Genomic DNA, 23,857 nt, shown 5'->3' with positions numbered 1-23,857 from the left:
CAGCCCTGGTTTAATGTTGTTGATGGTATAAATTATGACTTTGTAAAAGTAGTCTTTTTAAAAAATCTCTTCTCCATAGCACTGAAAAGAGGAAAAGAATGTTATCTGGTTCAGAACTGACCGAAGATTATCCTAAGGAAAATGATTCATCATCGTAAGTTGCTTTAAGAGCCTAAGCGGCTCTTGACCAATGCTTCTTAGATCAATTGTTAAAGCTCGTGTGGAGAATTTGCAGCAGCAGTATTCAGTTTGTGATCATTGCTATTATAAAGTGTCTTGGTGTTGCTAGAGCAGAGACTTACTTCATGGGGGCTCTAGCTCTTGTCATTCTATTGCACAACTCCAGTTTTGCCTTTTGTTACATGGAGAGAAAGGACAGAGCTGAAGAACTTGAAATAAATAGTTCTTTTGTTCTTTGAGTTTCTTGTTTATTTTTGTTTTTGAGACAAGGTCTTGATAAGTATGTACTGGCCTTGAGCTCATCAGCCTCCTGTGTGCTGAGATTACAAATGGATGTCACTATGCCCAGCTCAACAAATGTTTTAGTGTTAGCCTTCCTCCCTATAAAATGAATTTGTAATTCTCAGTAACCCGTATAAAAGACACACAGTTTAGGTATTTTGTTTACAAGCTGTAAACAAGTGCTCATGGTACATCTCCTCTCATGGCAGCCTCCTCCTCCTCCTCAGTGCTCAATGCCCTCTCTTTTCCTCCCTCTACCTGCAGTCCCCTCACTCGATCCTCAAGTCCCACATAATCTCACTCCACTGCCCAATCACAGGCTCTAGCCTGTTTTTTTTTTTAAGATTTATTAATTTATTTAATGTATATGAGTACACTGTCACTGTCTTCAGACACACCAGAAGAGGGCATCAGATCCCATTATAGATGGTTGGGAATTGAACCCAGGACTTCTGGAAGAACAGTCAGTGCTCTTAACCACTGAGCCATCTCTCCAGCCCATTAAGGCTCTTTCTTATAATAATAATAAACAATATACAGTAGGAACAATTATGAAAACTCTTAGGTAATAGTTAACATTCATAATGTCTACTGCATTTATATTTGGCAACCTAAAGTATTGTATTATGTAGCCTATCTTCATGAGTAAAGCATTCTGCATCTAAACTACTTTCTATTCTAATCAGTATTGCCATCCTAAAAACATCTTAGATCTAGAACATCTTAAATCCTAAACATCTTAAGTTTATAGTAAAACTGTGACTATCTTCAACTCTATCAGACCTGAGAAGTTTGCAGGAAGCACAGGGACACAGCTTCCAGAAATTATAGAAATGACAGACAGCTGACTGCCTATACAGTCAACAACATTCTCTAAAATAATAGAGCATCATTTTCAGCCTCTGGCCCAGAATATTTCACACAGACCTTCTGTGAAGCAGGAATTATTGAAAGACTTTGTTACCTTGCCTTGGCAGTGCTTGGCAGTTGACTTCCCTGCATCTATTTGTCCTTTCTGGACAGCATTCTGTCTGCAGATGAAGTTAGGCATTTTCTTTGCCCAGTGGCAAATGAAGCTCTCTTCAAATAGAGATCCTTCAATGTTCATCATCTTCTTTCAAGTCGAATGGGGTTCTACCAGGAGCTGACATAAAACCATCTTTAAATGCCATGTTCTGTAAGTCTCTGTGGCTTTTGAAGACCATATATTCTTAGCATATCTGAACAAGCAAACGTTCCTTTCTTCAGTTTCCTATTATCTGTTCAACCAGGACATATATTTCTGTGATGATCTAGACTAGTATCTGACGTGACTGTGAGTTTGACTGTCTATTAACTTGTATTTCTTTTCTTTTCTAAACTAATGTAACCTTTACATTTTATCAGCAAACAAAATTTTGTACCAGTGTAACAAAATATAACCTCAGTTTTACATCAAAATACAAAGATCTAAACCAATGTAAGATTATTACTATAAAATATTTTTTGGTTTAAGAGTAGATTCAGTAATCTACCCTTTTCTTTTTATTATTCCTGTAATACTCCTATATCCTCCCCCCTTTTTCTTCTCAACCTCTTTCTCCTTACATAAAAAAGAAGGATAGAGAAAAAGAAAGAGGTGGCTAGAGAGATGGCTCAGTGGTTAAGAGTTCTGACTGCTCTTCCAAAGGTCCTAGATTCAATTCTAGGCAACCACATGGTGGCTTACAACCATCTGTAAATGAGATCTGATTCCCTCTTCTGGTGTGTCTGAAGACAGCTACTGTGTACTCATATACATAAAATAAATAAATCTGTTTTTTTGAGTTTTAAAAAAAGAGAAAGGAAAGAGAAAAACAAATTCCTGAATCTAATCCCCCATTTCATTTTCTCCTTGTCCAAGACCATAACTAGTTGTAACTTTCCCCTTAAATGACAACACACATCCAGTATCTAATGAATGACCAAATTTCCTCCACCTCACCTCTTTGGAAAGGGGCGGAGTTTCCTTAAAATTGCTTTCTGCTAATTTTGGGGCACGTTTTTTTTTGGGGGGGGGCCAAGAAAAACGGGAAATGGTTAAGTCTTAAGAAAGGCAGCTGTAGCGTTTGTTGTCCAGCTCCTGTGTTCTGAAAAGGTTGAGGCTTAAGTGAAGTCCTGATTGAATTAGTCTATGAGGCTGGACCTAAAGAGCTGGCTGTTTTGAAGTTGTCCTGGAAGCAAGTCTTTAGAAGTATTGATGTAGTCTGAGGTTGGATCACATAGGAAGCTGGAACAGTAAGATTAGTGTACCTCAGCATCCCTGAGGGTGATCTTGTCAGGGTTGTATTTTTGGTTTTCTGTGAACATAAAGCTTTCAGAGGTATCACAACACCTCCCTTTCTTGTGAGTGAGTGAAAGACATCAAGAAGCTATTCCCTGCTTCCAAATTCATTTGCTGAAGCCCTCATCCTAAAGTTGATTTTAGAACTAGAACTTCATGGAGTTAGATGAGATTAAATGGGGTCTTACAGGTGTAGCTCTAATTGAGAAGGACTGGGACTAGAAACAGATGTCCAGACCTCTTTCTGAGCACGCTGGCCATGTGATAGATAGTGAAAAGGTGGCCATCCACACGCCATGGAGAGGGGTTGCCAGAAACTGAGTCTGTTCATATCCGTTGTTGCATATAGTGTCTAAATTATAGCCTAAAATGTATTGTTGCCTAGGCATGGTGATGCATACTGTTAATCCATGCATTCAAAGGCAGAGCCAGGTAGATCTCTGTATTCAAGGCCAACCTAATCTACATAGTGAATTCTAGGATAGTGGGCTATGTAGAAAGAGCCTGTTTCAAAAAACAAACCAACAACAAAATACATTGCTTATAAATTATAGTCATTTCAGCTTATTTGAACTTGGCTTAACCAGTTACATGTACACACTTTGATATTTCTCTTGAATCTGTGGTCAGTAAGTAGCTTGGGAAGCTTAGAATAGTCTTACTCATGGCTGACCCTGGAGTTCCTATTAAACCATGTGTCTTTCACCATCTAGAAAGCAAGCCTATATTTATTCACATAGCAGTGGCAGGTTTTAAAGGAATTAGAAATCTGAAAGACATTTTTAGGCTTAGGATCAGAACTCACAAACACTTCTGTTTTGTTCTTTCAGGAAAAGAAAATTAATTACAGGGGCAAGTTCATTAAAGGATGGAGAAAAGGAGACAAGGTTCTTACGTAGCCCAGGCTGGTCTCAAACTCACTATGTAGCTCAAGCTGTGAGCTGACCTTCTTGCCTCTACTTCCTGAGTGCAAGGATTAGCTATATTTCTTAATAATAGGTTGTAAGCTGAAGATGTGAAACAGAGGAAACAAAAATGGAGTTAGGGAATATGGGCAGAACAACAGCATTGTCTGCTACAAGCTTAATTTATGATGATTCTCCTAAATTAGAAATTTCAATCAAATCTTGGAGATTTTATTTATGTAGACACTCTGCTTTCAGGTACTTGGAAATAATAGGGAGGAATTGAGGTTTAAAGTTAATAACTTTGTGCATGATGTGATGGTGCATGCCTTTGTTTTGTTTTTCAAGACAGGGTTTCTTTGTGTGTAGCTATAGCTCTCCAGGAACTTGCTTTGTCTACCAGACTGGCCTCCAACTCAGACATCCACCTGCCTCTGCCTCCTACAGGCTAGAATTAACAACTCCCATTGTAAGCCAGATGTAGTAGTTTATGCCTTTAATCCCAGCACTTAGAAGGCAAAGACAGGTAGATCTGTGAGCTGGAGGCCAGCCTGATCTACAGAACTAGTTCTGGGACAGGCAGGGCTATATATAGAGGCCCTGTCTCAAAGAAAGTCTTAACTTTGTATTCATGCACTTAAACTTATTAAACACTACAAGTTGAAATGTTTATATTTTCTAAATAGCATTTCAAATTCTATGTGACATAAAAACCTTTTGGAGTTTGTTTTTCAAAACTCCAAAGCATCAATACTATATAGTTGACATATTTAATTGTCCTTGTCTTGTCAATAGTTTTAAATTTTATTACTTTGCATGTGCACATACTTTTTCCTACATGTGGAGATCACAACAACTTGTAGGAGCTGGTTCTCTGCCTTCATTGTGGGATCCTGGGATCATACTTAGGTCATTAGGCTTTTGTATCCAGCCTTTTATTTAGTGAACTCTCTGGCCAGCCTTTTGCTCTTGCTCTTAGCCAAGAAAAATCTGTATCATCTTATTGTCTTTAATTATTTTAAAATATTCCTTTTTTTTTTTTTTTTTTGCTTAATTTGCCAGAGTCATAGTTTATATTGGTTCTTGACTCAATGAAAAATTATTTTCATAGTTCTTAATTCACTGAAAATTAAGAGTATCTTTATACAGTCCCTATATTGATTTAAAATTGTTAACTGTAGGAACAACAAAGCTATGACAGATCCTTCAAGAAAATATTTAACCAGCAGTAGAGAAAAGCAGCTGAGTTTGAAACACACAGAAGAAAATCGGACATCAGGTAAGTTTTGATCTTTAGTTATAGTTTCATTTTTTGTTTTTATGATAGACTATATTAAACTAACTAGTACTTGCCTTGTACATTGTTCATGAATAGTGTTATTCATTAGTCACTAACTCGTACCAGTAATTGACAAGAGTATTTTAAAGAAGGCTGACCAGATGACTCAGTGGCTTAGATTACTTTCCACTAAGACTGAAGACCTGAATTTTATCTCAGTGACCCACTTGGTGGAAGGAGAAAACTGACTTTGGAAAGTTATCCTCTGACTTCCACAGGTATGCTGTGTTGTGTGCTTACAAACACACACTGAATATAAATACATAAATAAATAAAGACTGTTATCGAGTCATAATGTTAGACACCTATAATTGCAGCACTCAGAAGGTAGAAGCAGGGAGCTGGAGAGAAATGGCTCAGCGGTGAAGAGCACTGGCTGTTCTTCTAGAGGTCGTGAGTTCAATTCATGGCGGCTCACGACCATCTGTAATGGGATCTGATGCCCTCTTCTGGTGTGTCTGAAGACAGCAACAGTGTATTCATATACATAAAATGAAAAAATAAATCTTAAAACAAAAAAACAGAAGGTAGAAACAGGGGAACCAGGAGTTCACAGGCTAGCCTCAGCTACCATGTGAGTTTGATACTAGCTGGGGCTACTGTCTTCAGAAAAAAAAACCAGTAGTAAGTGGCACGGTAACTTATACTTTTAATTCTAGCACTGTTCTACCCCCCAACTCCAAAATCCAGATTTTACTTTTAACCCCCTTTATTTAAGTATGTTAAATTTTAGTATTAAAGTGTCAGGACCATAGACCGAATCAAAGATTCACAGTTAAATTAAGGCTTATCATTGTTGCTCCTTATCATTGGGATTCCTACAGGAAGAAATATGACCAATATAAGCTTTAATTCTGAAATGCTAACACTTAGACCATATTAATAGCACATGTTTAAATGATTATAATCAACCAGCAATCAGCAAACATAAACAGGAAATACACAACCATCTCATTAGTATACAAATTGCTGTTATAAATGATAAAATTACATGTATATTAAAGAATTGCTTTTAAAATACTTATAACTTACTATCAGCAGTTGTTTGAGTTACTTATCTATGGTGCTGAGGAATTGCTGAAGCAAATGAGAAAGTCTTAAGAACATCTGTTTCTTTGGGCAGTCATTTAGTCCCAGTAGTCAGAAGGCAGAGACAGGCAGAGCTCTGAGTTCTAGGACAGCCTGGGCTACATGGAGAAACTCTGTCTGGAAAAAAACTAACCAGTTGGTCTTATACAGAAGTCAGAGTAGGAGTTTCCCAAGCACCTCTTGGGAGAGAGGAGTGTTAGCAGCAAAGGTAAGAAGAGTGAGAGCAAGGAAGAGGGAGTCAAATGACTGCATTATACACATGAATGAAACTTTCAAAGGAAAAAAGAGGAAAGGGATCAGAAGCCAGAAGAGGACCTTGAACAGCTTTCAGGCAGGGGGACACTTTTCTTCACAGTGCTGATCTTCGGGATGGGCGTGAATTAAGAATAGAGTTAAATATAAATTGTGTAATCTTATTAGATAGGCCTTAAGTGTTCTTTCATGTGTTGTAGGGATTTTACCTCTGCAGTCATCCTCATTTTATGGGAGCAGAGCTGGATCGAAGGACTACTCTTCTGGTGGCACTAACCTGGACAGGTATGCGTTAGTTACAGAATTCGAGTATAGAAGTTGAAGGGTTCTCCCGCTTCAGAATTTTGAGTGATGAAACAGGCTATTCTTTATACTCTTAGCTAATGCCCTAGTTTAAGCACAGCAGAGCAGAGTCAATTCTGATGGTAACATCATGACACTTTAGGTAGAAAATTCTCAAGAAATATTTTAGTTTTTATCTGCTTTGAAATGTGTCCAACAATAGTAAACTGAGATCTGGAAAGATTTATACTGATGCTGCTCATGTTGACTGACACTTTTGACCATTGCATTTTCTGTCCTCTCCAGCATGGTCCTGTTAAAGCCTTTGGGGGCATTTTGAACCGCTTTTGTCTCCTATGGAGTAATAAAGTTTACTTCCAAAAATTAACACTTTTTTTCCTTTTAAAAAGCTAAAGTTTGGGCTGGAGAGATGGCTCAATGGTTAGAGCACTGACTGCTCTTCCACAGGTCCTGAGTTCAAATCCCAGCAACCACATGGTGGCTCACAACCATCTGTAATGATATCTGATGCCCTCTTCTGGTGTGTCTGAAGACATTTACAGTGTACTTAGATATAATAAATAAATCTTCTTTTTAAAGCTGAAGGTTAATATATTTCTTTCATCAGAAAGAATTTTCAAAATTTTAATTTTCAGCCAGGGGTGATAGTGCATGCCTGTAACCCTCCAAGAAGCAAAGAAGAAATACAATTACCACAAATTAAAGGCTGATCTGGTCTACAAAGTGAGTTTCAGGCCAGCTAGGGCTACGTAGCAAGTCTCTCAAAAGTATGGTTATGGGGTCTGCAGAGATTTCTCAGTGGTTAAGAACATGTACTGCACTTGCAGAAGACCCAAGCTCAATTCCCAGTACCCACATGGTGGTCCACAGCCATCCATAACTTCAGTTTCAGAAAAACTGGCGCCCTCTTCCAAAGTTCCAAGCATGCATGTAAACAGTGTATGTGGTGTTCTCTTCCTGGTATTCCCTGAGGAAAAAGCAAGGCTACAAACCAGGCCTTTCAGTGGTATCTGGTTACTTGAGTTGGATGAGGAATTATGAGGACTAGTAAGATGGCTTGCTGGGTAAGGACACTTTTCCCAAGCCCTGCAACCTTAGTTTGAGCCCCAGGACCAACCTAGTACAAAGAGAACTGACTCCTGCCGATTGTCTTTTGACCCCCTAAACAAGAGCTGTACACATGTACGTGCTCTCAGACTCACAGATAAATGTTATTTTAAAAAATAATTAAGAACTTTAATATGTAAATATTATTTTTAAAAATGAATTAGGAACTGTAATATAAAATCCTCTGCAAAAATAAAGGATAAAGGGCTGTGGGAAGAATAGTAACCAGGCATGAAGACAGTGTTACAGAATGCAGAACAGTAAATGTAAATGTAACTAAGAGACTTAGTTGGGAATTCTCTATCACAATAGTACTCTGGGAAAAAAGAATAAAGTCAAGGATATTGTCAGAGTAATAATGAATGAAAATGCTGAAACTCCTCATGTTGAAAAGCATCAACAAATGAGAAACAATAGATATTATTTTAAAGATCTACATGGGAGCCAAGTGTTATAACAAACATCTTAAATTTTAGGCAGGTGGGGCTCTGAGTCAAAGTTAGCCTGTTCTAACACGCACATTTCAGGACAGCTAAAAGAAAGAAAAAAACTACACAAAGAAACCCTATCCTGAAAAACAACAAAACCAAACAGAAAGTTTAACATGAGCAAAATAGTACTTTAAAAAGAAAGCAGATTGACATTTGTAGCAAAAGAAGAAGAGTTAGATGTTCGTAATAGAGTAAATTATAGTTCAGGGATATAGACAAAGAATGTTGTATTTGTTCAGCATGGTGGTGTAGTGCATATCTGCAATCTGAGTGCCCTGTATACAGGGGCAGGCCTATTTCAGTGAGTTCAAGGCCAGCCTGGTCTACATAAAAAAGCCAGGCAGGGATCCATAGTGAGACCCTGGGGGTGGGGGGGATGGGGAACCTTAGTAATATAGGCCATTTAGAGAAACATATAAAAAAGGTGTTCACCTTCAAGTATAATTAGTAATGCAAGTTAGAATAGAAACAAAGTCACATGCTGCCTACTGGTAAAGATGATACTTGTAATAATATAAATATGAGGACAGAAATTTCTCATTGAATGAAATAAAAATTGCTTTAATCTTTTTGGAAAATAATCAAAGTATATAGGAGAATTTTAAATACCCCTATTTCTTTCTCCAAGCATAAACTTTTAACATCTTTCTTTAAAACATTAAATATTTTCTCTGATGTGATTTGAATAGTGAAGAAAATATATGGCCTGAATTTGTCCAAGACTAGCTAAACTGATGTGACATCACAAAGTGCATGGAAGAGAGCTGAAAAGGGGAACTTTTTTCTCAAGCCATTAGCTTTGGACTGTGTAGTTTATAGGGCAAATACAGAAACAACTTCAGCTTTATGTTTTGTTTTTCTTTGTCTTTATTGACAGTTACTGAATGACTATAAGGCATGTGCATAAGGCTCTTAAGTTTCCTGTATAAACTTAATTAGAATTTTTCTCCTAAGTGCCCGTTTGAGACTTTTTTCCCTTAGACATTGATTTCTCTGACTCTGCTAGAGAGAACAGGTAGTAATAAATATTTTTATTTTCCTTTTTTGTTTGTTTGTTTGTTTTTAGGTGTAATATTTCAAGCCAGACTCCTGCCAAAAGAAGCCTGGGGTTTCTTCCTCAGCCAACTCCTCTATCTGTTAAAAAACTGCGGTGTAACCAGGATTACACGGGCTGGAACAAACCCAGAGTGCCCCTTTCCTCCCATCAACAGCAGCTGCAGGGGTTGGTAAACTTTCTTTCTTACAAAGTGATTCAGTTGAGTTATTCTCCATTTGTTGTGGATATCAATATAAGAAAAAATTCCTATTATAGTTGTAAAATATTTAGAAATTAGGTCATATCTGTCATCTCTCTAATATCATCTTAAAGGAAACAGTGACTATTTTTTAACTGTATACTTTGGCCTACTGTTGAGTTACTTTTATCATCATCATATATATATATATATATATATATATATATATAACACAAAAATGAGATCATAATGTGGTAATAAATAATAGTGGGTGCTCAAGTTAAACTCAGGTACTTCCCAAAAGCTGCTAGGATTATAGGTATAAAGCATGACACTTGTACTCTTATAATGTTAATGGGTTTCTTTTAGGATGCATTCTTTTAATGGCTTACCTATCCCATTTTGAGACCTTCTCTCTCTACACTGATCTTTGTTTCTTTTTCCTGTCATCTCCTCTTATGTACTTTATAGTTCTGCTCTGTGCTACTCTGTTGACACAGTTTCATGAATTACCAGGCTCCTCCAGTGTTTCTTTCATTGCTACATAATGTCTATACCTATCTCTAGAAATAAATCTTCCTCTTTTCAGAACTCTTAAGAATTGTAGCATTTTAGGTCTTATCCCAAGACTCCTAATGGAAAAGAAACAGAAAAGAAACTTTTGAAGGTTAGAGACTACCTAATTCTATTGTACAAATCTTCCAAAACAGGCACACACACACACACACACACAAAAACACACACACACACATACACGGGGGGGGGGGGGCTGGGGGGGGAGCTGTGCAAAGAAATAGATAAAAGAAGCCTCTGTTTCAACTCTACTAGGAAACAAATGTTTAATACATATCTAAGTGTATAGGCAAACCCATTTCCTACTGCGCTCCTGGTTTCCATTGCTTAAACCTGTGGATACTCACAGTTGGGATAAAAGGCTTAAGAAATTATATGAATACTAATGTGTAAGGATGATGAAACACTAGCAAAGGAGAGAAATCACTTCCAGAAAATCCAATGACCAAGTGCTAAAATGAAAGGATAGAAAGACATACCTGCTCCTTTTCCTCCCTCCTATTGTTACCACCTCTATGATCTACATTCAGACTTCACCTTACTAACTAAATTAACTAAAGAGGGTTTAGAATCCTGTCCACAAACAAAACTGGAATGTAAGAAAGAAGGCTACTTCCCTACAAAATAACAGGAAATGGAGGCTGGAGAGATGGCTTAGAGGTTGAGAGCTGGCTGCTCTTCCAGAGGTCCTGAGTTCAATTCCTGACAATCTCGTGGCCATCTATAAAGGGATTTGATGCAATTATACATCTAAAATTAATTAATTAATTTAAAAGGAAAGTGAGAAATGTTAAAATATGTTGGTTGATGACGATTCAAAAGCATTTATGAACTTAAGTGAACTAGTGGTTTTTGTCAGTAAACTTGAACTAAAATTAAACATTCTCAAATAAGATTGATGTTGGAGATGTGTTTTGGGTTTTTGGTTTTTTTTTTTTTTTTTTGAGATAGGGTTTTCTGTGTAGTTTTGCCTGTTCTGGAACTCACTCTGTAGGCCAAGCTGGCCTCCAACTCAAAGATTTCCCTTCCCATCCCAAGTGCTGTGATCAAAGAAAGACATGAGCCACTATTGTCCTTTAGAAATATTACAAAAGGTGCAGTGAGTCAAGGATTTAAGTTATAGTAAAAGTCAAAGACCATGTCTCATTCATAAATAAACTATTGATATGTATGTAGGCAGATCATCAGATAGAAAAAAAGGTCCCAAATTGTTGAAATTTAGAAGCACTATTAAAATAGCAATTTTAAGAGATAGTAATTTTTAAATATATACAAGAATAAATTCTAATAGAATCAGATGAACCTGTTGTAAAAGTTTTCAAACCAGGCTAAAGAGGTGGCTTAACCATCATGAGCAATTTTTGCTCTTTCAGAAAACCTGAGTTCAGTTCCCAGCACCCTCATCAGCCCTGTTAAAACTACTTGTAACTTCAACTTCAGAGAATCCAGTTGCCTCCAAAGGGTACCTGCACACAAGTATACATATTCAAACACAGACACACACATATCTGTGATTAGGAATAAATTCAGTATCTTTAAACTCTTTTAGGTAACCAGAAGTTACAGATAAATCTCTATAACTTACATGTAGGCAAAGGCTGTGTAAATTTGGTTCAAAATCAAGATTTATTAAATTATTAAAAGATTGATAAATTTTGTAATCACTAAATTTTGCATAGACTGGCACCAAAAAGAGGCCATTGGTGTATTGGAAGTAAAATCTTACTGCATATAAATAAAGGGATGATTTTTATTATACAAAGAATATAAATTGATGGGGAAATGATGCCTCATTTTAAGTTTGTGTAGGAAGGTTAGATTATACAGTTGTCAAAGCAGTTTCTCCATGTCAGCAGTAGCAGCATGTTTCCCTGTAGCCCACATTTTCAATACTGAGTCAGAAACAGTCCAGTTATATGTAGTTTAACAGGCCCTACAGCTGCTTCTGATGCATAATGGAGAACTTTATGCTTGCTGAACATACTTTAAACACTTCTTTCATTTCCAGATTCTCCAATTTGGGAAATACGTGCTATATGAATGCTATCTTACAATCTCTGTTTTCACTCCAGTCATTTGCAAATGATTTGCTTAAACAAAGTATCCCATGGAAGAAAATTCCACTCAATGCACTTATCAGGTAATGTCATATATTTACTGAATAACTTCATTGATTTTTTTTTTAATAATAGAATTTGGGACAGTAACATTTTTATGTGTTATTAATATGCCACTGAATGTTTTTAAAATATGCTAATCTTGTCTCTTATCAGACGCTTTGCAAACCTGCTTATTAAAAAAGATACTTCAAATTCAGAGACTAAAAAAGAACTACTTAAGAAGGTTAAAAATGCTATTTCAGCTACTGCAGAGAGATTCTCTGGCTATGTCCAAAATGTGAGTATTTAATTTTAAATGTTTTTAGATATAAAAAATTGAAATTAGCTTTTAACTTAGTTTTTAAATTATTTGTGTAATGTGGTCACCTTAGATGGGAAAACCTAAGGAGTTACAATAACTTCCAGTATGATTCTTATATGTATTTTATTATTTTGGTTGGTTGGTTGGTTTTTAAAACAGTATCTCACACAACCAAGTCTTAAACATGATAGATTTATATATTTATAGCCAAGAATAATCGAAATGCTGGTCTTCTGCCTCTACCTCCCAGCTGTTGGGAGAATGGTGCTGGTATTTGAACCCTAGGAGTGAAACATGCAGGGCAACTGCTCTTCTGCTGAGCTAAATCTCCAACACTCCTCACTTATGTTTATTCAAAAGATATAAGTATTCCAAATCCTTATCAGAACGAGACTAGCCTTGTTCAGTTACCTTTAGACTTTTAGGTGTTTTATAAATTGCAGTTGTGTAAGTCACAGTTTAATAAGCTATCTTGACAAGAAATGCTTTGCCTGATGGCACATATTATCATTTTCTTAGGATGCTCATGAATTTTTAAGTCAATGCTTAGATCAGCTGAAGGAGGATATGGAAAAACTGAATAAAACTTGGAAGATGGAACCTGTCCTTGGAGAAGAAAATTCACCAGATACATCAGCTACCAAAGTGTTCACTTGCCCTGTTATTACAAACTTGGAGTTTGAGGTTCAGCACTCCATTATCTGTAAAGCGTACGTAATCTCTAAGCAAACTTTCTCCCCTCCTTAGTCCTTTATGGCAACTGGCTAAAATTTTTCTTGTCACAACCAAAACTTATTTGTCTTTCCCATGGGAAAAATACAAACCCGTAAATTCTACCAAAACACTTTTTTTTCCAGCCTTTTATTCTTTAAGGTTTGTATTAAGTAAGTAAGATTGATATAAGTAAGACTGATTTTAGAACAATCTTAACTATGTTTCCCAAGTTGGTCTAGAACTTGGCATCTTCCTGTCTTGGCCTTCAAGTGCTGTCTCATATGATTTATCAGACCTTTCGGGCTGGTCTGGAACTCAGATTTTACCATACCCAGTAGGCTAAGTTTCTTTTAAATATTCTGTTTATTTTTATTTTATGTGCATTGGTGTTTTGCCTGAATGTATGTATGTCTGAGGATGCCAGATCCCCCGGAACTGGAGTTACAAATGGTTGTAATCTGTCATTTGGGTACTGGAAATTGAACCCAGATCCTCTGAAAGAACAGCAGCCAGTTTTCTTAATGGCTGAGCCATCTCTTCTGCCCTCATTATTAGACATTTTTGCAGCAAGCTTTTTTACCCATTGACCCATCTTTCTGGTTCCTTAGTCTGTCTTTCTTTAGCAATAATTGAAATAGTTTTTGAAATCTGTTTTTGTTGTTATTAGTCTTGTGAGACAGTGTTTCACCACATAGATCAGGCTGGCCTTAAACTCAAGATCTGCTTGCTTCTGTTTCCAAGTGCCAAGATTAAAGGAATGCACCACCATGACCAGCTGTGGTACATTTTTATTTTAACTTAATAGTTAATGGTTAATTGATAGGTGGATTGCTTTTCATTTATTTCTTTGTTTTGAGACAGTCTCTGTGTTGTTGTGGTTGGCCTGGAGTTGCTTTCCTCCTCTTCCTCCTCATCTTCTTTTTTGGGTAATTGGGAACTGTGAGGTGGAGCTTTTTGGTGTGTATGTAGCCTTGAGTATCCTGGAAGTAGCTCTATAGACCAGGCTGACCTGAAACTCACAGAGATCTGTCTATCTGCCTCTGCCTCCTGAGTTCTGGAGTTCTGAGATTAATCACCACACCTGCCTGATTTTTTTCTTCTTCTTCTCTCTCTTTCTCTCTCTCTCTCTGTCTCTCTCTCTCGCTCTCTCTCTCTCTGTCTCTGTCTCCTTTCTTTTTTTTAAGGCAGAATGTTGCTGTGTTGCTTATGTTAGCCTCAAACTATTCAGAACCCGACTCAGCCTCTTAAATACTGGATTTACAGGTGTGAGCCACTGGACTTGGCTGGAAAAAGTTTTTTGTTCTTTTGTTTTGTTTTTAAATTATTTAAGTGTTTTCATTTTATATATCTTACTATTTTGCCTGTGTGTATCTATATATAGGCAGAGGTCGAAAGAGGGTGTCACATCTCCTTAGAACTAGAGTTATGGATGACTGATTGTAAGCTACTATGTAGGTGCTGGTAATGAAACCTAAGAACCAGGCCTGCTCAAAAGAAAATTTTTTTGTTCTTGTTTTTTGTGGTTTAGTGGTGGTGTTGTTTTTCAAGACAGGATTTATCTGTGTACCCTGGCTGTCCTGGAACTCAGTTCAAGACCAGGCTGACCTCAAACTCACAGAAATCTGCCTGCCTCAGCCTCCTTAAAGTAGTATACTACCAAGTTTTTTAAAGGTAATTTTAGCTTAATGCTTTTCATTTGTCTTTTTGGTACTTTTAATATTCAACTTTTAGCCACAGTAACTTTCTGCCATGATTAAAGAAAAAGTCCTAAGAATGCATTTTTCATTCATTAAGTACTGCCTCTCTCTCAGGCAGGGTTTAAGGTGATCTTTGCCTTTGTATGTCCTTTGAGTGTGTATAAACTCTACAATGACTATGAGCTGTTAATTTTTCTGGATGATAAGACTTTATCTGACTACAGAAATTTTGCTAATAGAACCAACACTACCAGTCTTACTCTTGAATTGTTTTTTAAATATTTATTATATATAAGTACATTGTTGCTGTTCTTCAGATACACTTGAAGAGGGCATTAGATCTCATTACAGATGGTTGTCAGCCACCATGTGGTTGCTGGGATTTGAACTCAGGACCTCTGGAAGAACAGTCAGTGCTCTTAACCACTGAGCTATCTCTCCAGCCCGAATTATTTTTTTATAGGAGATAATATGTATATGGGCAAATCCCACAAGCTCTTTAAATCTGAGTCTAGATATAGAAGCAGAAGGCTTATCTTACTAAAAATCAGAGAGATTCTTCTGTATGAAAGAAAACTATAGAGATCATATTATGCTTCTTGTGTATGTTGAACCATAAGCTTTGTAGGGGAAGAAGGTATCAAGTACATTTGTATTTTTATGTTTCTAATTCTACACTAAATCTCTTCTCATCCTTACAGATGTGGTGAAACTATTCCCAAAAGAGAACAGTTTAACGACCTCTCCATTGACCTTCCTCGGAGGAAAAAACCACTCCCTCCTCGTTCAATTCAAGATTCTCTTGATCTTTTCTTTAGGGTAATATCTTTGATATATTCATATAACTCTGTTTTATATTTTATAAATAATTGTGTTTGAAGTTGAGGCTTTGTCAGGGCAGAGGAAAAACTAATGAAAGAAGGTAGTTTTTTTTTTTTTTTTTTTTTTAAGATTTATTTATTCATTATATATGAGTGCACCATAGCTGTCATCAGACATACCAGAAGAGGGTATCAGATCTCATTACAGATGGTGTGAGCCACCGTGTGGTTGCTGGGAATTGAACTCAAGACTTCTGGAAGAGTAGTCAGTGCTCTTAACCACTGAGCCATCTCTCCAGCCCAAAAGAAGGTGTTTATAAATGCTATTTATATATACATTTTTAATAGGCTCAATTAAAGCTCTTAAATATCTTTTATGTCTAAATGAGTAGTAATTGTTTAGACTTTTTTTTTTTTTTTTTTTTTTTTTGGTAATTAAGTATGACTAGGAAGCATTTGAATGGCCTTTGCTAAAACTTGTCATTCCACTGAACTAGTAAAACTAAAGATTATTTGCATTTAGTGGGCTAATGCCAATTCAGCTTCATCCTTATATTTAAAACTCTCTTATCTTTTTATAGGCAGAAGAACTTGAATACTCCTGTGAAAAGTGTGGTGGAAAGTGTGCTCTTGTCAGGCACAAATTTAACAGACTGCCCAGGTAAATTTGACTGCCTTTTAAAAGGTGTATGTTGCTAAACCAGTGGGGATACAGTTTAGGAATACAGTGTTTGCCTTATCTGTACAAGGGCTTAGATTTGATCCCTAAACCCAATAAGCAAGCAAACATATTTGAGTGTTGCTTAACATTATGAATTAAATATCAGGAAAGCTTACCTAGAAAAAGAGGAGGGGCTGGAGAGAGAGCTCAGTGGTTAGATGCATCAACTTCTCTTGCAGAGGGCCTACGTTCATCTTCTAGAACCAATTTTATAGCTCTTACCATCAACTTCAGTTCCAAGGGTTGGTAATCCAGACAAAATACCCACATACATAAAAAATTAAAATGTAAAAGAAAACTTGGAATACTGTGGAGAAAGTGGTCTTTGAGTCTCAGGAAGATAACAAAAGGAAAATGCAGTTAGTAACACTATACTGACTCTAAAATTTCCTTTCAGTAATATTGTAAGTTACATAGTTTGAGTATCCCTTCTGAAATGCTTGAGCCACAAATGTCTTGTATTTTGTAATATTTGTATATATGTAATGAAATTTCAGGGTTGGAATGTATATAGATCTAAGTACCAAACTTCATTTACATGTTATATGTACATTGTACATAATCTAAAAATAATTTTACATACTATTTTTAATGTCACTGTGTTTTTAACCTATATCTTCTTATATAAAGTAGGTATGGAATTTTTCACTGTAGCATTTTGTAAGTTCCAATAAAAGTTTCAGATTTGGGAACATATGTGATTTTTTTTTTTTTTTTTTTAATTTTTAGGTCAGATGTCATTTGTTTTTCTATAGTCTCCCTTCCTCTCTTATAAATCAGGAAAAATCTGCTGCAGACACAATATATACAGAGGAGCACTTACTTCATTTTCCCATTTCTTTTTCCAAGGATTTTATAAGTTAGTAGATTTCCAATAATCATAAGATTAATTTTCTGCCTTAGTTTACATTACATTGATAGTATGTAAACATAAGATGAAACTAGTTGTAGAAATTATGATGTTATTATAAGACAGCTTCTAAAGCTTTCCAAGATTAGATCTCTGCTACAGACAGATGGTTATTAACATTAAATATTCATGTGGTACTCTGTCTGCACCAGAAAGCTTTACTTGCCTTTATTCGGTTTTCTGTAAATGTAGTTTCTGGAACTCTAGACCTCAGGGGAAAGTTCTTTTATGTTCTATAATGCATTTCTTTCTCAAAAATAAGTTTTTGGAGAAATTACTATATAATTTGTAACCATATTGATTTTTTTCTTTTTTTTTTTTTTTTTGTTTTTAATTTAAGGGACTGTCTTTATGAATGTTATGAGGCAATAGGGAGGGAAAAAAATTGAAGACAAAATATTGGTTACTACTCTCATTAACTGCATGCAGTTAAAATTACTGAGGTGGTTCTGGAGAGATGGCTCAACAGTTAAGATTGTTCTTCCAGATGGTCTTCCCAGCACCCACATGGATTTATTGTTATTGTTTATCTAGGATCTCTCTATGTCCCCCTTTCTGTCCTAGAACTGTGTGAACCAGGCTGGGCTCTAACAGAGATCCACCTGTCTCTAAGTGCTGGTATGGCTACCACACCCAGCCCACATGGTGGCTTAAAACTGCCCGTAGCTCCATTCTCATGAATCTGATTCTCTTTTAGATCTGACTCCTCCAACATCAGGCACACAGGTGATAAACAGACATAACATACAGGAAAAATATCCATGCACATAAAATTTTTTTTAAAATGTCAAATTAGCCAAGCAGTGGTATTTGTTTTTAATCCCACCTCCCACCACTCAGGAGACAGGGACAGGTGGGTCTCTATGAGCTTGGGGCCAGCCTGGTCTACAGATCAAGTTTCAGGACAGCCAGAGCTACACAGTGATACCCTATCTTGGGGTGTGGGAAGGACTAAGAAAAAGAAATCTCTTTTTCCCCCAGTAGTATAGTTGTATTGTGTTACTTTGTTCTAAACCTGTTAAATAAAATGGGTGCCTCTGAATCTCAAATACTAATTATCAGCCTTCCAAACAACTATCTACTTTTATTTTGTTTTTTGGGGGGAAGAGAGGTAGCTCTGAGTCTAGGCCTTGGTTTGGTTTTTAAAGACAGTCTTACTTTGTTGCCTAGACTGTGTTGCCCAGACTGGCCTTCAGTTTGGAACAGTCCTCCTGTCTTTGGCTCCCAGTGCTGGAATTACAGGTCTAATTATCTGTTTTATCTTTCTGCTGCTGGAATTGAAATCAGGCCCTCATTGGCTAAGCTCTCTGCCTTGTGCTGCCTCCCAGCCCTCTCCTTTCATTATTGAAAGGCCTGGTGCCTTTGTCACTTTAATCTGACTCGTCTTCATAGTTTTGGTAATTGCCTATTCTTTTCATGTTGCCTTTATTTGGTCTTTGAAGCATTAGTTAAATATTTTAGAGTTTGGCATCAGTTTTCCGCTCTTTAACAACTGGATCAGTATATCCTTTTACATTGTAAATTAGGCCATAAATTGTAGCTTTTGTGGGGAGGCGTATACTGGAAATCTAGCCCAGGGTGTTATACACTGGAAGCAAAAGTTCTCAGGAGCTATACCACAGTCTTTTTAAGTTTTTGTCTTGAGGAAGGATTTCAGTAAGTCATTATGATTGGTTTTGAACTCACAGTTCTTCTGCTTCAGTCTTCTGAGTTGTAAAATTAGAGCCTTATCCCACATAAAGAAAAATGTAATCAGTAACTTCAGTTTGCTAATTGTTCAGTTTGTGGCTTCTATAATAGAAGCCTGTACAGAAAGAACAGATAGTTTTCTAAGGGGAGACAGTTTTTTTTTTTACCCATACTGGAGTTTAAATATAAGATTTTTGAGTTTCAATATTTGAAGCTTGCCAGGCAGTGATGGCAGACACCTTTAATCCTAGCAAATGAAGGCAGAGGCAGGCAGATCTCTGCGTTCAAGGCCAGCCTGGGCTACAGGGTAAGTAAGTTCTAGAATAGTCATGGCCTCAGAGATACTAACACAAGGGGAAAAAATGAAGTTCTTACAGGCTTTAAATACATCAGGCAAAAGTTAGATGAAATTAGATGACAGTTACCTTGCAGTAGAAATAACTAAACAAAAAGAAAGTGTCTCTAAAGAGCTAGAAGTCTTTTCAGACTCAGACTAGATGGCCATGCAAATGTTTTATATAATGCTTTCGTTAGTGGGGAAGTTTTTTTATTTTTCCTTAGTTTTCTCTAGAGAAAGTGCTTCTACAATAAGATAGGTAGGGCCAGCAAAGTGGTTCAAAGGATAAAGGTACTTGCTGCCAAGCTAGGTGACTTGAGTTCAGTTCCCCAGGACCCATTTGTTAGGAGAGAACCGACTCACAGTTACCCTGTTTTCTATATGGACAGCATGGATCTCGTGTGTGTGTGTGTGTGTGTGTGTGTGTGTGTGTGTGTGTGTGTGTTAAAATAAGAGAATAATCTTGAGGGCTAGAAAATTAGAAATTAGCTCAGTTGAAAGAGTGCTTACCTAGCTAGCATGGAGGAAACCTTAAATCAAAACCTTAAATAGGCACTGCATAAAACCTTACAGTGAAATGCACTTGTAATCCCAGGTGTCTTAATACTTGACGGAAATGGGAAGAATGGAAGTTCAAGATTGTCTTTAGCTACATAACAAGTTTGAAGCCAACCTGGGCCACATGAGACACTTATCTTTAAAATATATAAAAATAACTAATCTTGAAATACCAGGGAGTTGACTGATGTTTTAATCATAGCTTGTGGGAATCTAGGGCAGGAGAATTACGATAAGTTTAAAGCCAGTCAAGGCTATATAATAAGTTCAAGACCTAGCTAGAATACAGAGCGAAGTCTGTCAACAGCAAAACCTGGATGTGATGTCATGTACCTAAGATATCAAACATTCAAGAAGCAGAAACAAGAATTATCACCATTCAAAACCAGCCTAGTTTGCATCAAAAGTTCCAGGCAAACCAGGACTATATGTTAAGATCCTATCAAAAACAAATTTCTTGAAATAATGTTGGCTCACCACTATGCAAAAGGGTTACTATGTAATATATAATCTAAAAGACATTTTTCCATATAATTATATATAACCTATTTTAAATGTATAATAGTCAAGTAAACAATTTAAGGTTAACTAAAGATTTATAGACATATTTAAAATTTTTATTCTTTTTCCTACTGTGTGTTGTTTATTGATGGGTAATTTTCCTAGGAGCTTCATACATACTTGATCTAAACTTCATTACTCACTGGATTCAAGATTTTTATTTGTATCTATCCTAACACCTTTCTACATGGCAAATATTTAGTAAGTGTTCCTTAAAATATTTAGTTTGGCCAAGTGTGTGTGTGTGTGTGTGTGTGTGTGTGTGTGTAGGAGGCTGAGACAGGTCTGCTTACGTAGCTCCGGCTGAATGCTATTTATTTATAGAGGCCTATCAGCCTCTGCCTCCAAAGTGCATGACCAAATGCATTCTGTAAGTGAAAATTTGTCTGACATGATTAGAGTGATTACTATAAGAAAGATGTCTATGTTCCACATGAATTAGCAGAGTCATTCTCTTCTGTGTTTCAGGGTCCTCATTCTTCATTTGAAACGATACAGCTTCAATGTGGCTCTCTCGCTTAACAACAAGATAGGACAACAAGTCATCATTCCAAGATACCTGACCCTATCATCTCACTGCACTGAAAATACAAAGCCACCTTTTACTCTTGGGTGGAATGCACATATGGCAGTGTAAGAGACCATGCTTTGTACCTTTACTTTTAAAATATAATATTTCAGATTGACCAAATTCAGTAACAACTGTCAGGAAAAAAATTCAACCCAAAAGGAGATTTTCATTTTTTTATTATTTTGGAGCTTTAATATTAAAATGCTATCTGATAGAAGTAATTGGAAAAAAGATACTTATGCAGAAGTCTTCCAAATATAATAGATTCGTCTCGTAATATGGTACTTTTTTGAGGGAGTGTTGCTACTCTTTTAGAATACCCCCTTTCCCCACCAAAAAGACCATTTGGCATTCTTGAGAATTTAAGTAAAATTTAGTGATTTGTTTCTGTGTTCTTCTTTATAGGTTCTATTTTAATAGATCTGAATAGGGCTTGAAATCAATGTTCTTAATAAATGTCTCAGCTCTTTGGAACATGCTAATTTGAGAAATTAAATGTTATAGCCCCCCCAAAAATTTTTTATTGTAAATTATGTACAATATGAATAACTTCAGAGAATCCTAGAAGTGTTTTAGAAAAAAAGAACTCCCCTCTGCTTTAGATTTGTCTTTATCATCATGCATGTGGACTTCAAAATGTGGTGCATTCCTGCATGCTTGCTCCACTTAGAATCTATGCTATAGATATTTTTCACTCTTGAACAGTAATTTGGTAGAATCATAAAGCCCTATAACAGAGCTATAACAGTGAAGAGAATTTTTGAGAATTTTATTCAAATCATTAATTTCACTGAGGTTGGTAATTTAAGAGGCCAAGCCTTGCTGTGTGTTGTAGCATATGTCTGTAATTTCAGCCTGAAGCAGAAAGGATGCTTCAAGACCTGTTTAGGCTATGTAGAAAGTTTGAGGTCACCCTGAGTTATATAATAATACTGTTTCCAAAAAGAACAAGGAAGGACAGTTTCTTGGCTACAGTTAAGCATTACAGAAAATAAATGGAAATTTAATTGATGCAATTTCATAAGATGTATTTCTCTTGGATTTATAAATTACATCACATAAGTTTACACACTAAAGTCCTCAAGGGTCTACTAGCAAAACATGTGCCTAGAGAGCCTTTAGTGTTTGTAATTGGTTTTCCTTCTGCTTTTATTTGAAGTGTTTTTACTTGGTGCAAACTGCCCTCTGATGGTAGAGCTGTTAGTCCCTCTAACGGTATTACATATCTTGTGATCAATGATCTGTAATAAAGCTGGCTGTATTTTAATGCAGTTTTAGTGGCTTTAAGACCTTGGAAAATTCAGCCTTACTGTGGGAAAATCTGCTGTGACCATTAAGTGCAGTAGTATATTCGATGCTTGCCATCTAGGAAATCTCAATAAACTGAGAGCTATTATTATTTTATTGTTCAAAAATAAAGAAATAAGAAGAGATGGTTTTCCCATAAGTTCTTCTCATGTGTTGACTTCATTTGCAAAGCTGTTTATTTCAATAATTAGAGCAAGGAGCCAGAGATGGTATTGTTAGTATTATTTTAAAATATTGTTTGCTTTTCAGGAGGGGATACGAAGAGACTTTTAGGGTATAATACTTAACTTTACCAGTTAAAACATCTACCTTTAATGATACAATTGTATACATTATATATTCTCCAATTTTCTGATAGTTCTAGACCATTGAGAGCCTGTCAAATGGTGAATTCCTGCATCACCAGCCCTTCTGCATCTTCAAAGTGAGTTGTTTTTCTTATGGACACAAATTTTGTCTTTCTAAGGACTTGGCTCACCAGAATCTCTAAGGTGGCCCACCCCTTTTCCTCATTTCTTTTGCATGCCAGTTGCTCAGCATTACTAATGCTTGGGGATGTCCTTGAGTCTGACTTAGATAGCATCTGGGCACAAATTTTAGCAATCAAAAAACATTCCAGAATTTTGTTTTTAAATTTCTTAAATTATCTTTGTTAATAAGTGATGTTTTCATCCTAAAACTTTGGAGAACTGATGTGAGATTTAAAAGGATAAAATAACTCCTGTCTGAAACACCCTTCCTCACAGGTAGACACAGACAGAACCCCACCTGTTGCTAACTCATCTCTTTGACACTTACAGGGAGAATTCTGAACAGAAACAGAAACTAAGCACTAGAATGCAACTATTCTGCAGTTTTAAATTTTTTAAAGACCAAATTGTACTTCCTTTAAGAATTCACTGGAAATTCTTGATTAGACCTTTTTTCCCTAAAAATTTCATTCCCAAAGTTTTGTTTTGTTTTTGTTTTTTAAGAAAAACACAGTTTTGTTCTTTAAATGCTTGTTTGGGACTTGTGTAACCATAAAATGACACTTAGGACATTTTCCTTCCTGTTACTATTTCTTAGTATTATAAAACCAGATGATTAACATGAGTAGAAATCTGAACTGGTACCATTATGAATACTCTTGCCTGCTCTCCAGATACAGTGAACAATACCATTCCAAAGGGGCAGGGTTCAGTTCCCAGCACTCACATGTCAGCTCATACTTGCCTGGAACTCCATTTCCAAGGGATCCAACACCCTCACACAGACATATATACAGGAAAAATACCAAGACACAAAAAATTAAAATAAACTTTAATAAAAGAATTTTTTAAGTAAGTGATGCATTTATAGTACAAACACTTTTCACCGTTACAGGCAAGTTGTCTTCTGTAAATATTGTTGTCACTAATCTGTATTTTGTGTATCAGGTCACAGTGGTTGCAAGAAACAGATGGTTTCTTTGCACATATTGTACCTTGGCATCTGTCCTACTGGGATGAG

At 36.3% G+C, this 23,857-nt stretch overlaps 1 protein-coding gene across 1 annotated transcript in view; it reads left to right on the top strand.

Annotated features, from left to right (window-relative positions):
• USP37 (ubiquitin specific peptidase 37) overlaps positions 1–23,857 on the top strand; it is a 66,157-nt gene that overhangs the window by 21,663 nt on the left and 20,637 nt on the right. The window contains exons 7-17 of the mRNA XM_080933386.1: positions 80–154; positions 4,851–4,948; positions 6,550–6,634; positions 9,317–9,472; positions 12,067–12,198; positions 12,332–12,455; positions 12,999–13,189; positions 15,592–15,709; positions 16,293–16,372; positions 20,956–21,120; positions 22,725–22,790. Coding sequence (XP_080789512.1) covers positions 80–154; positions 4,851–4,948; positions 6,550–6,634; positions 9,317–9,472; positions 12,067–12,198; positions 12,332–12,455; positions 12,999–13,189; positions 15,592–15,709; positions 16,293–16,372; positions 20,956–21,120; positions 22,725–22,790 — 1,290 coding nt within the window. The remainder of the gene's footprint in view (positions 1–79; positions 155–4,850; positions 4,949–6,549; positions 6,635–9,316; positions 9,473–12,066; positions 12,199–12,331; positions 12,456–12,998; positions 13,190–15,591; positions 15,710–16,292; positions 16,373–20,955; positions 21,121–22,724; positions 22,791–23,857) is intronic.

Source organism: Micromys minutus (assembly GCF_963924665.1).
Source record: "Micromys minutus genome assembly, chromosome: 19".
Classification (NCBI taxonomy): domain Eukaryota; kingdom Metazoa; phylum Chordata; class Mammalia; order Rodentia; family Muridae; genus Micromys; species Micromys minutus.
The sequence above is the reverse complement of the archived record's forward strand: the minus strand, read 5'-3'. Positions and strand labels throughout refer to the sequence as shown.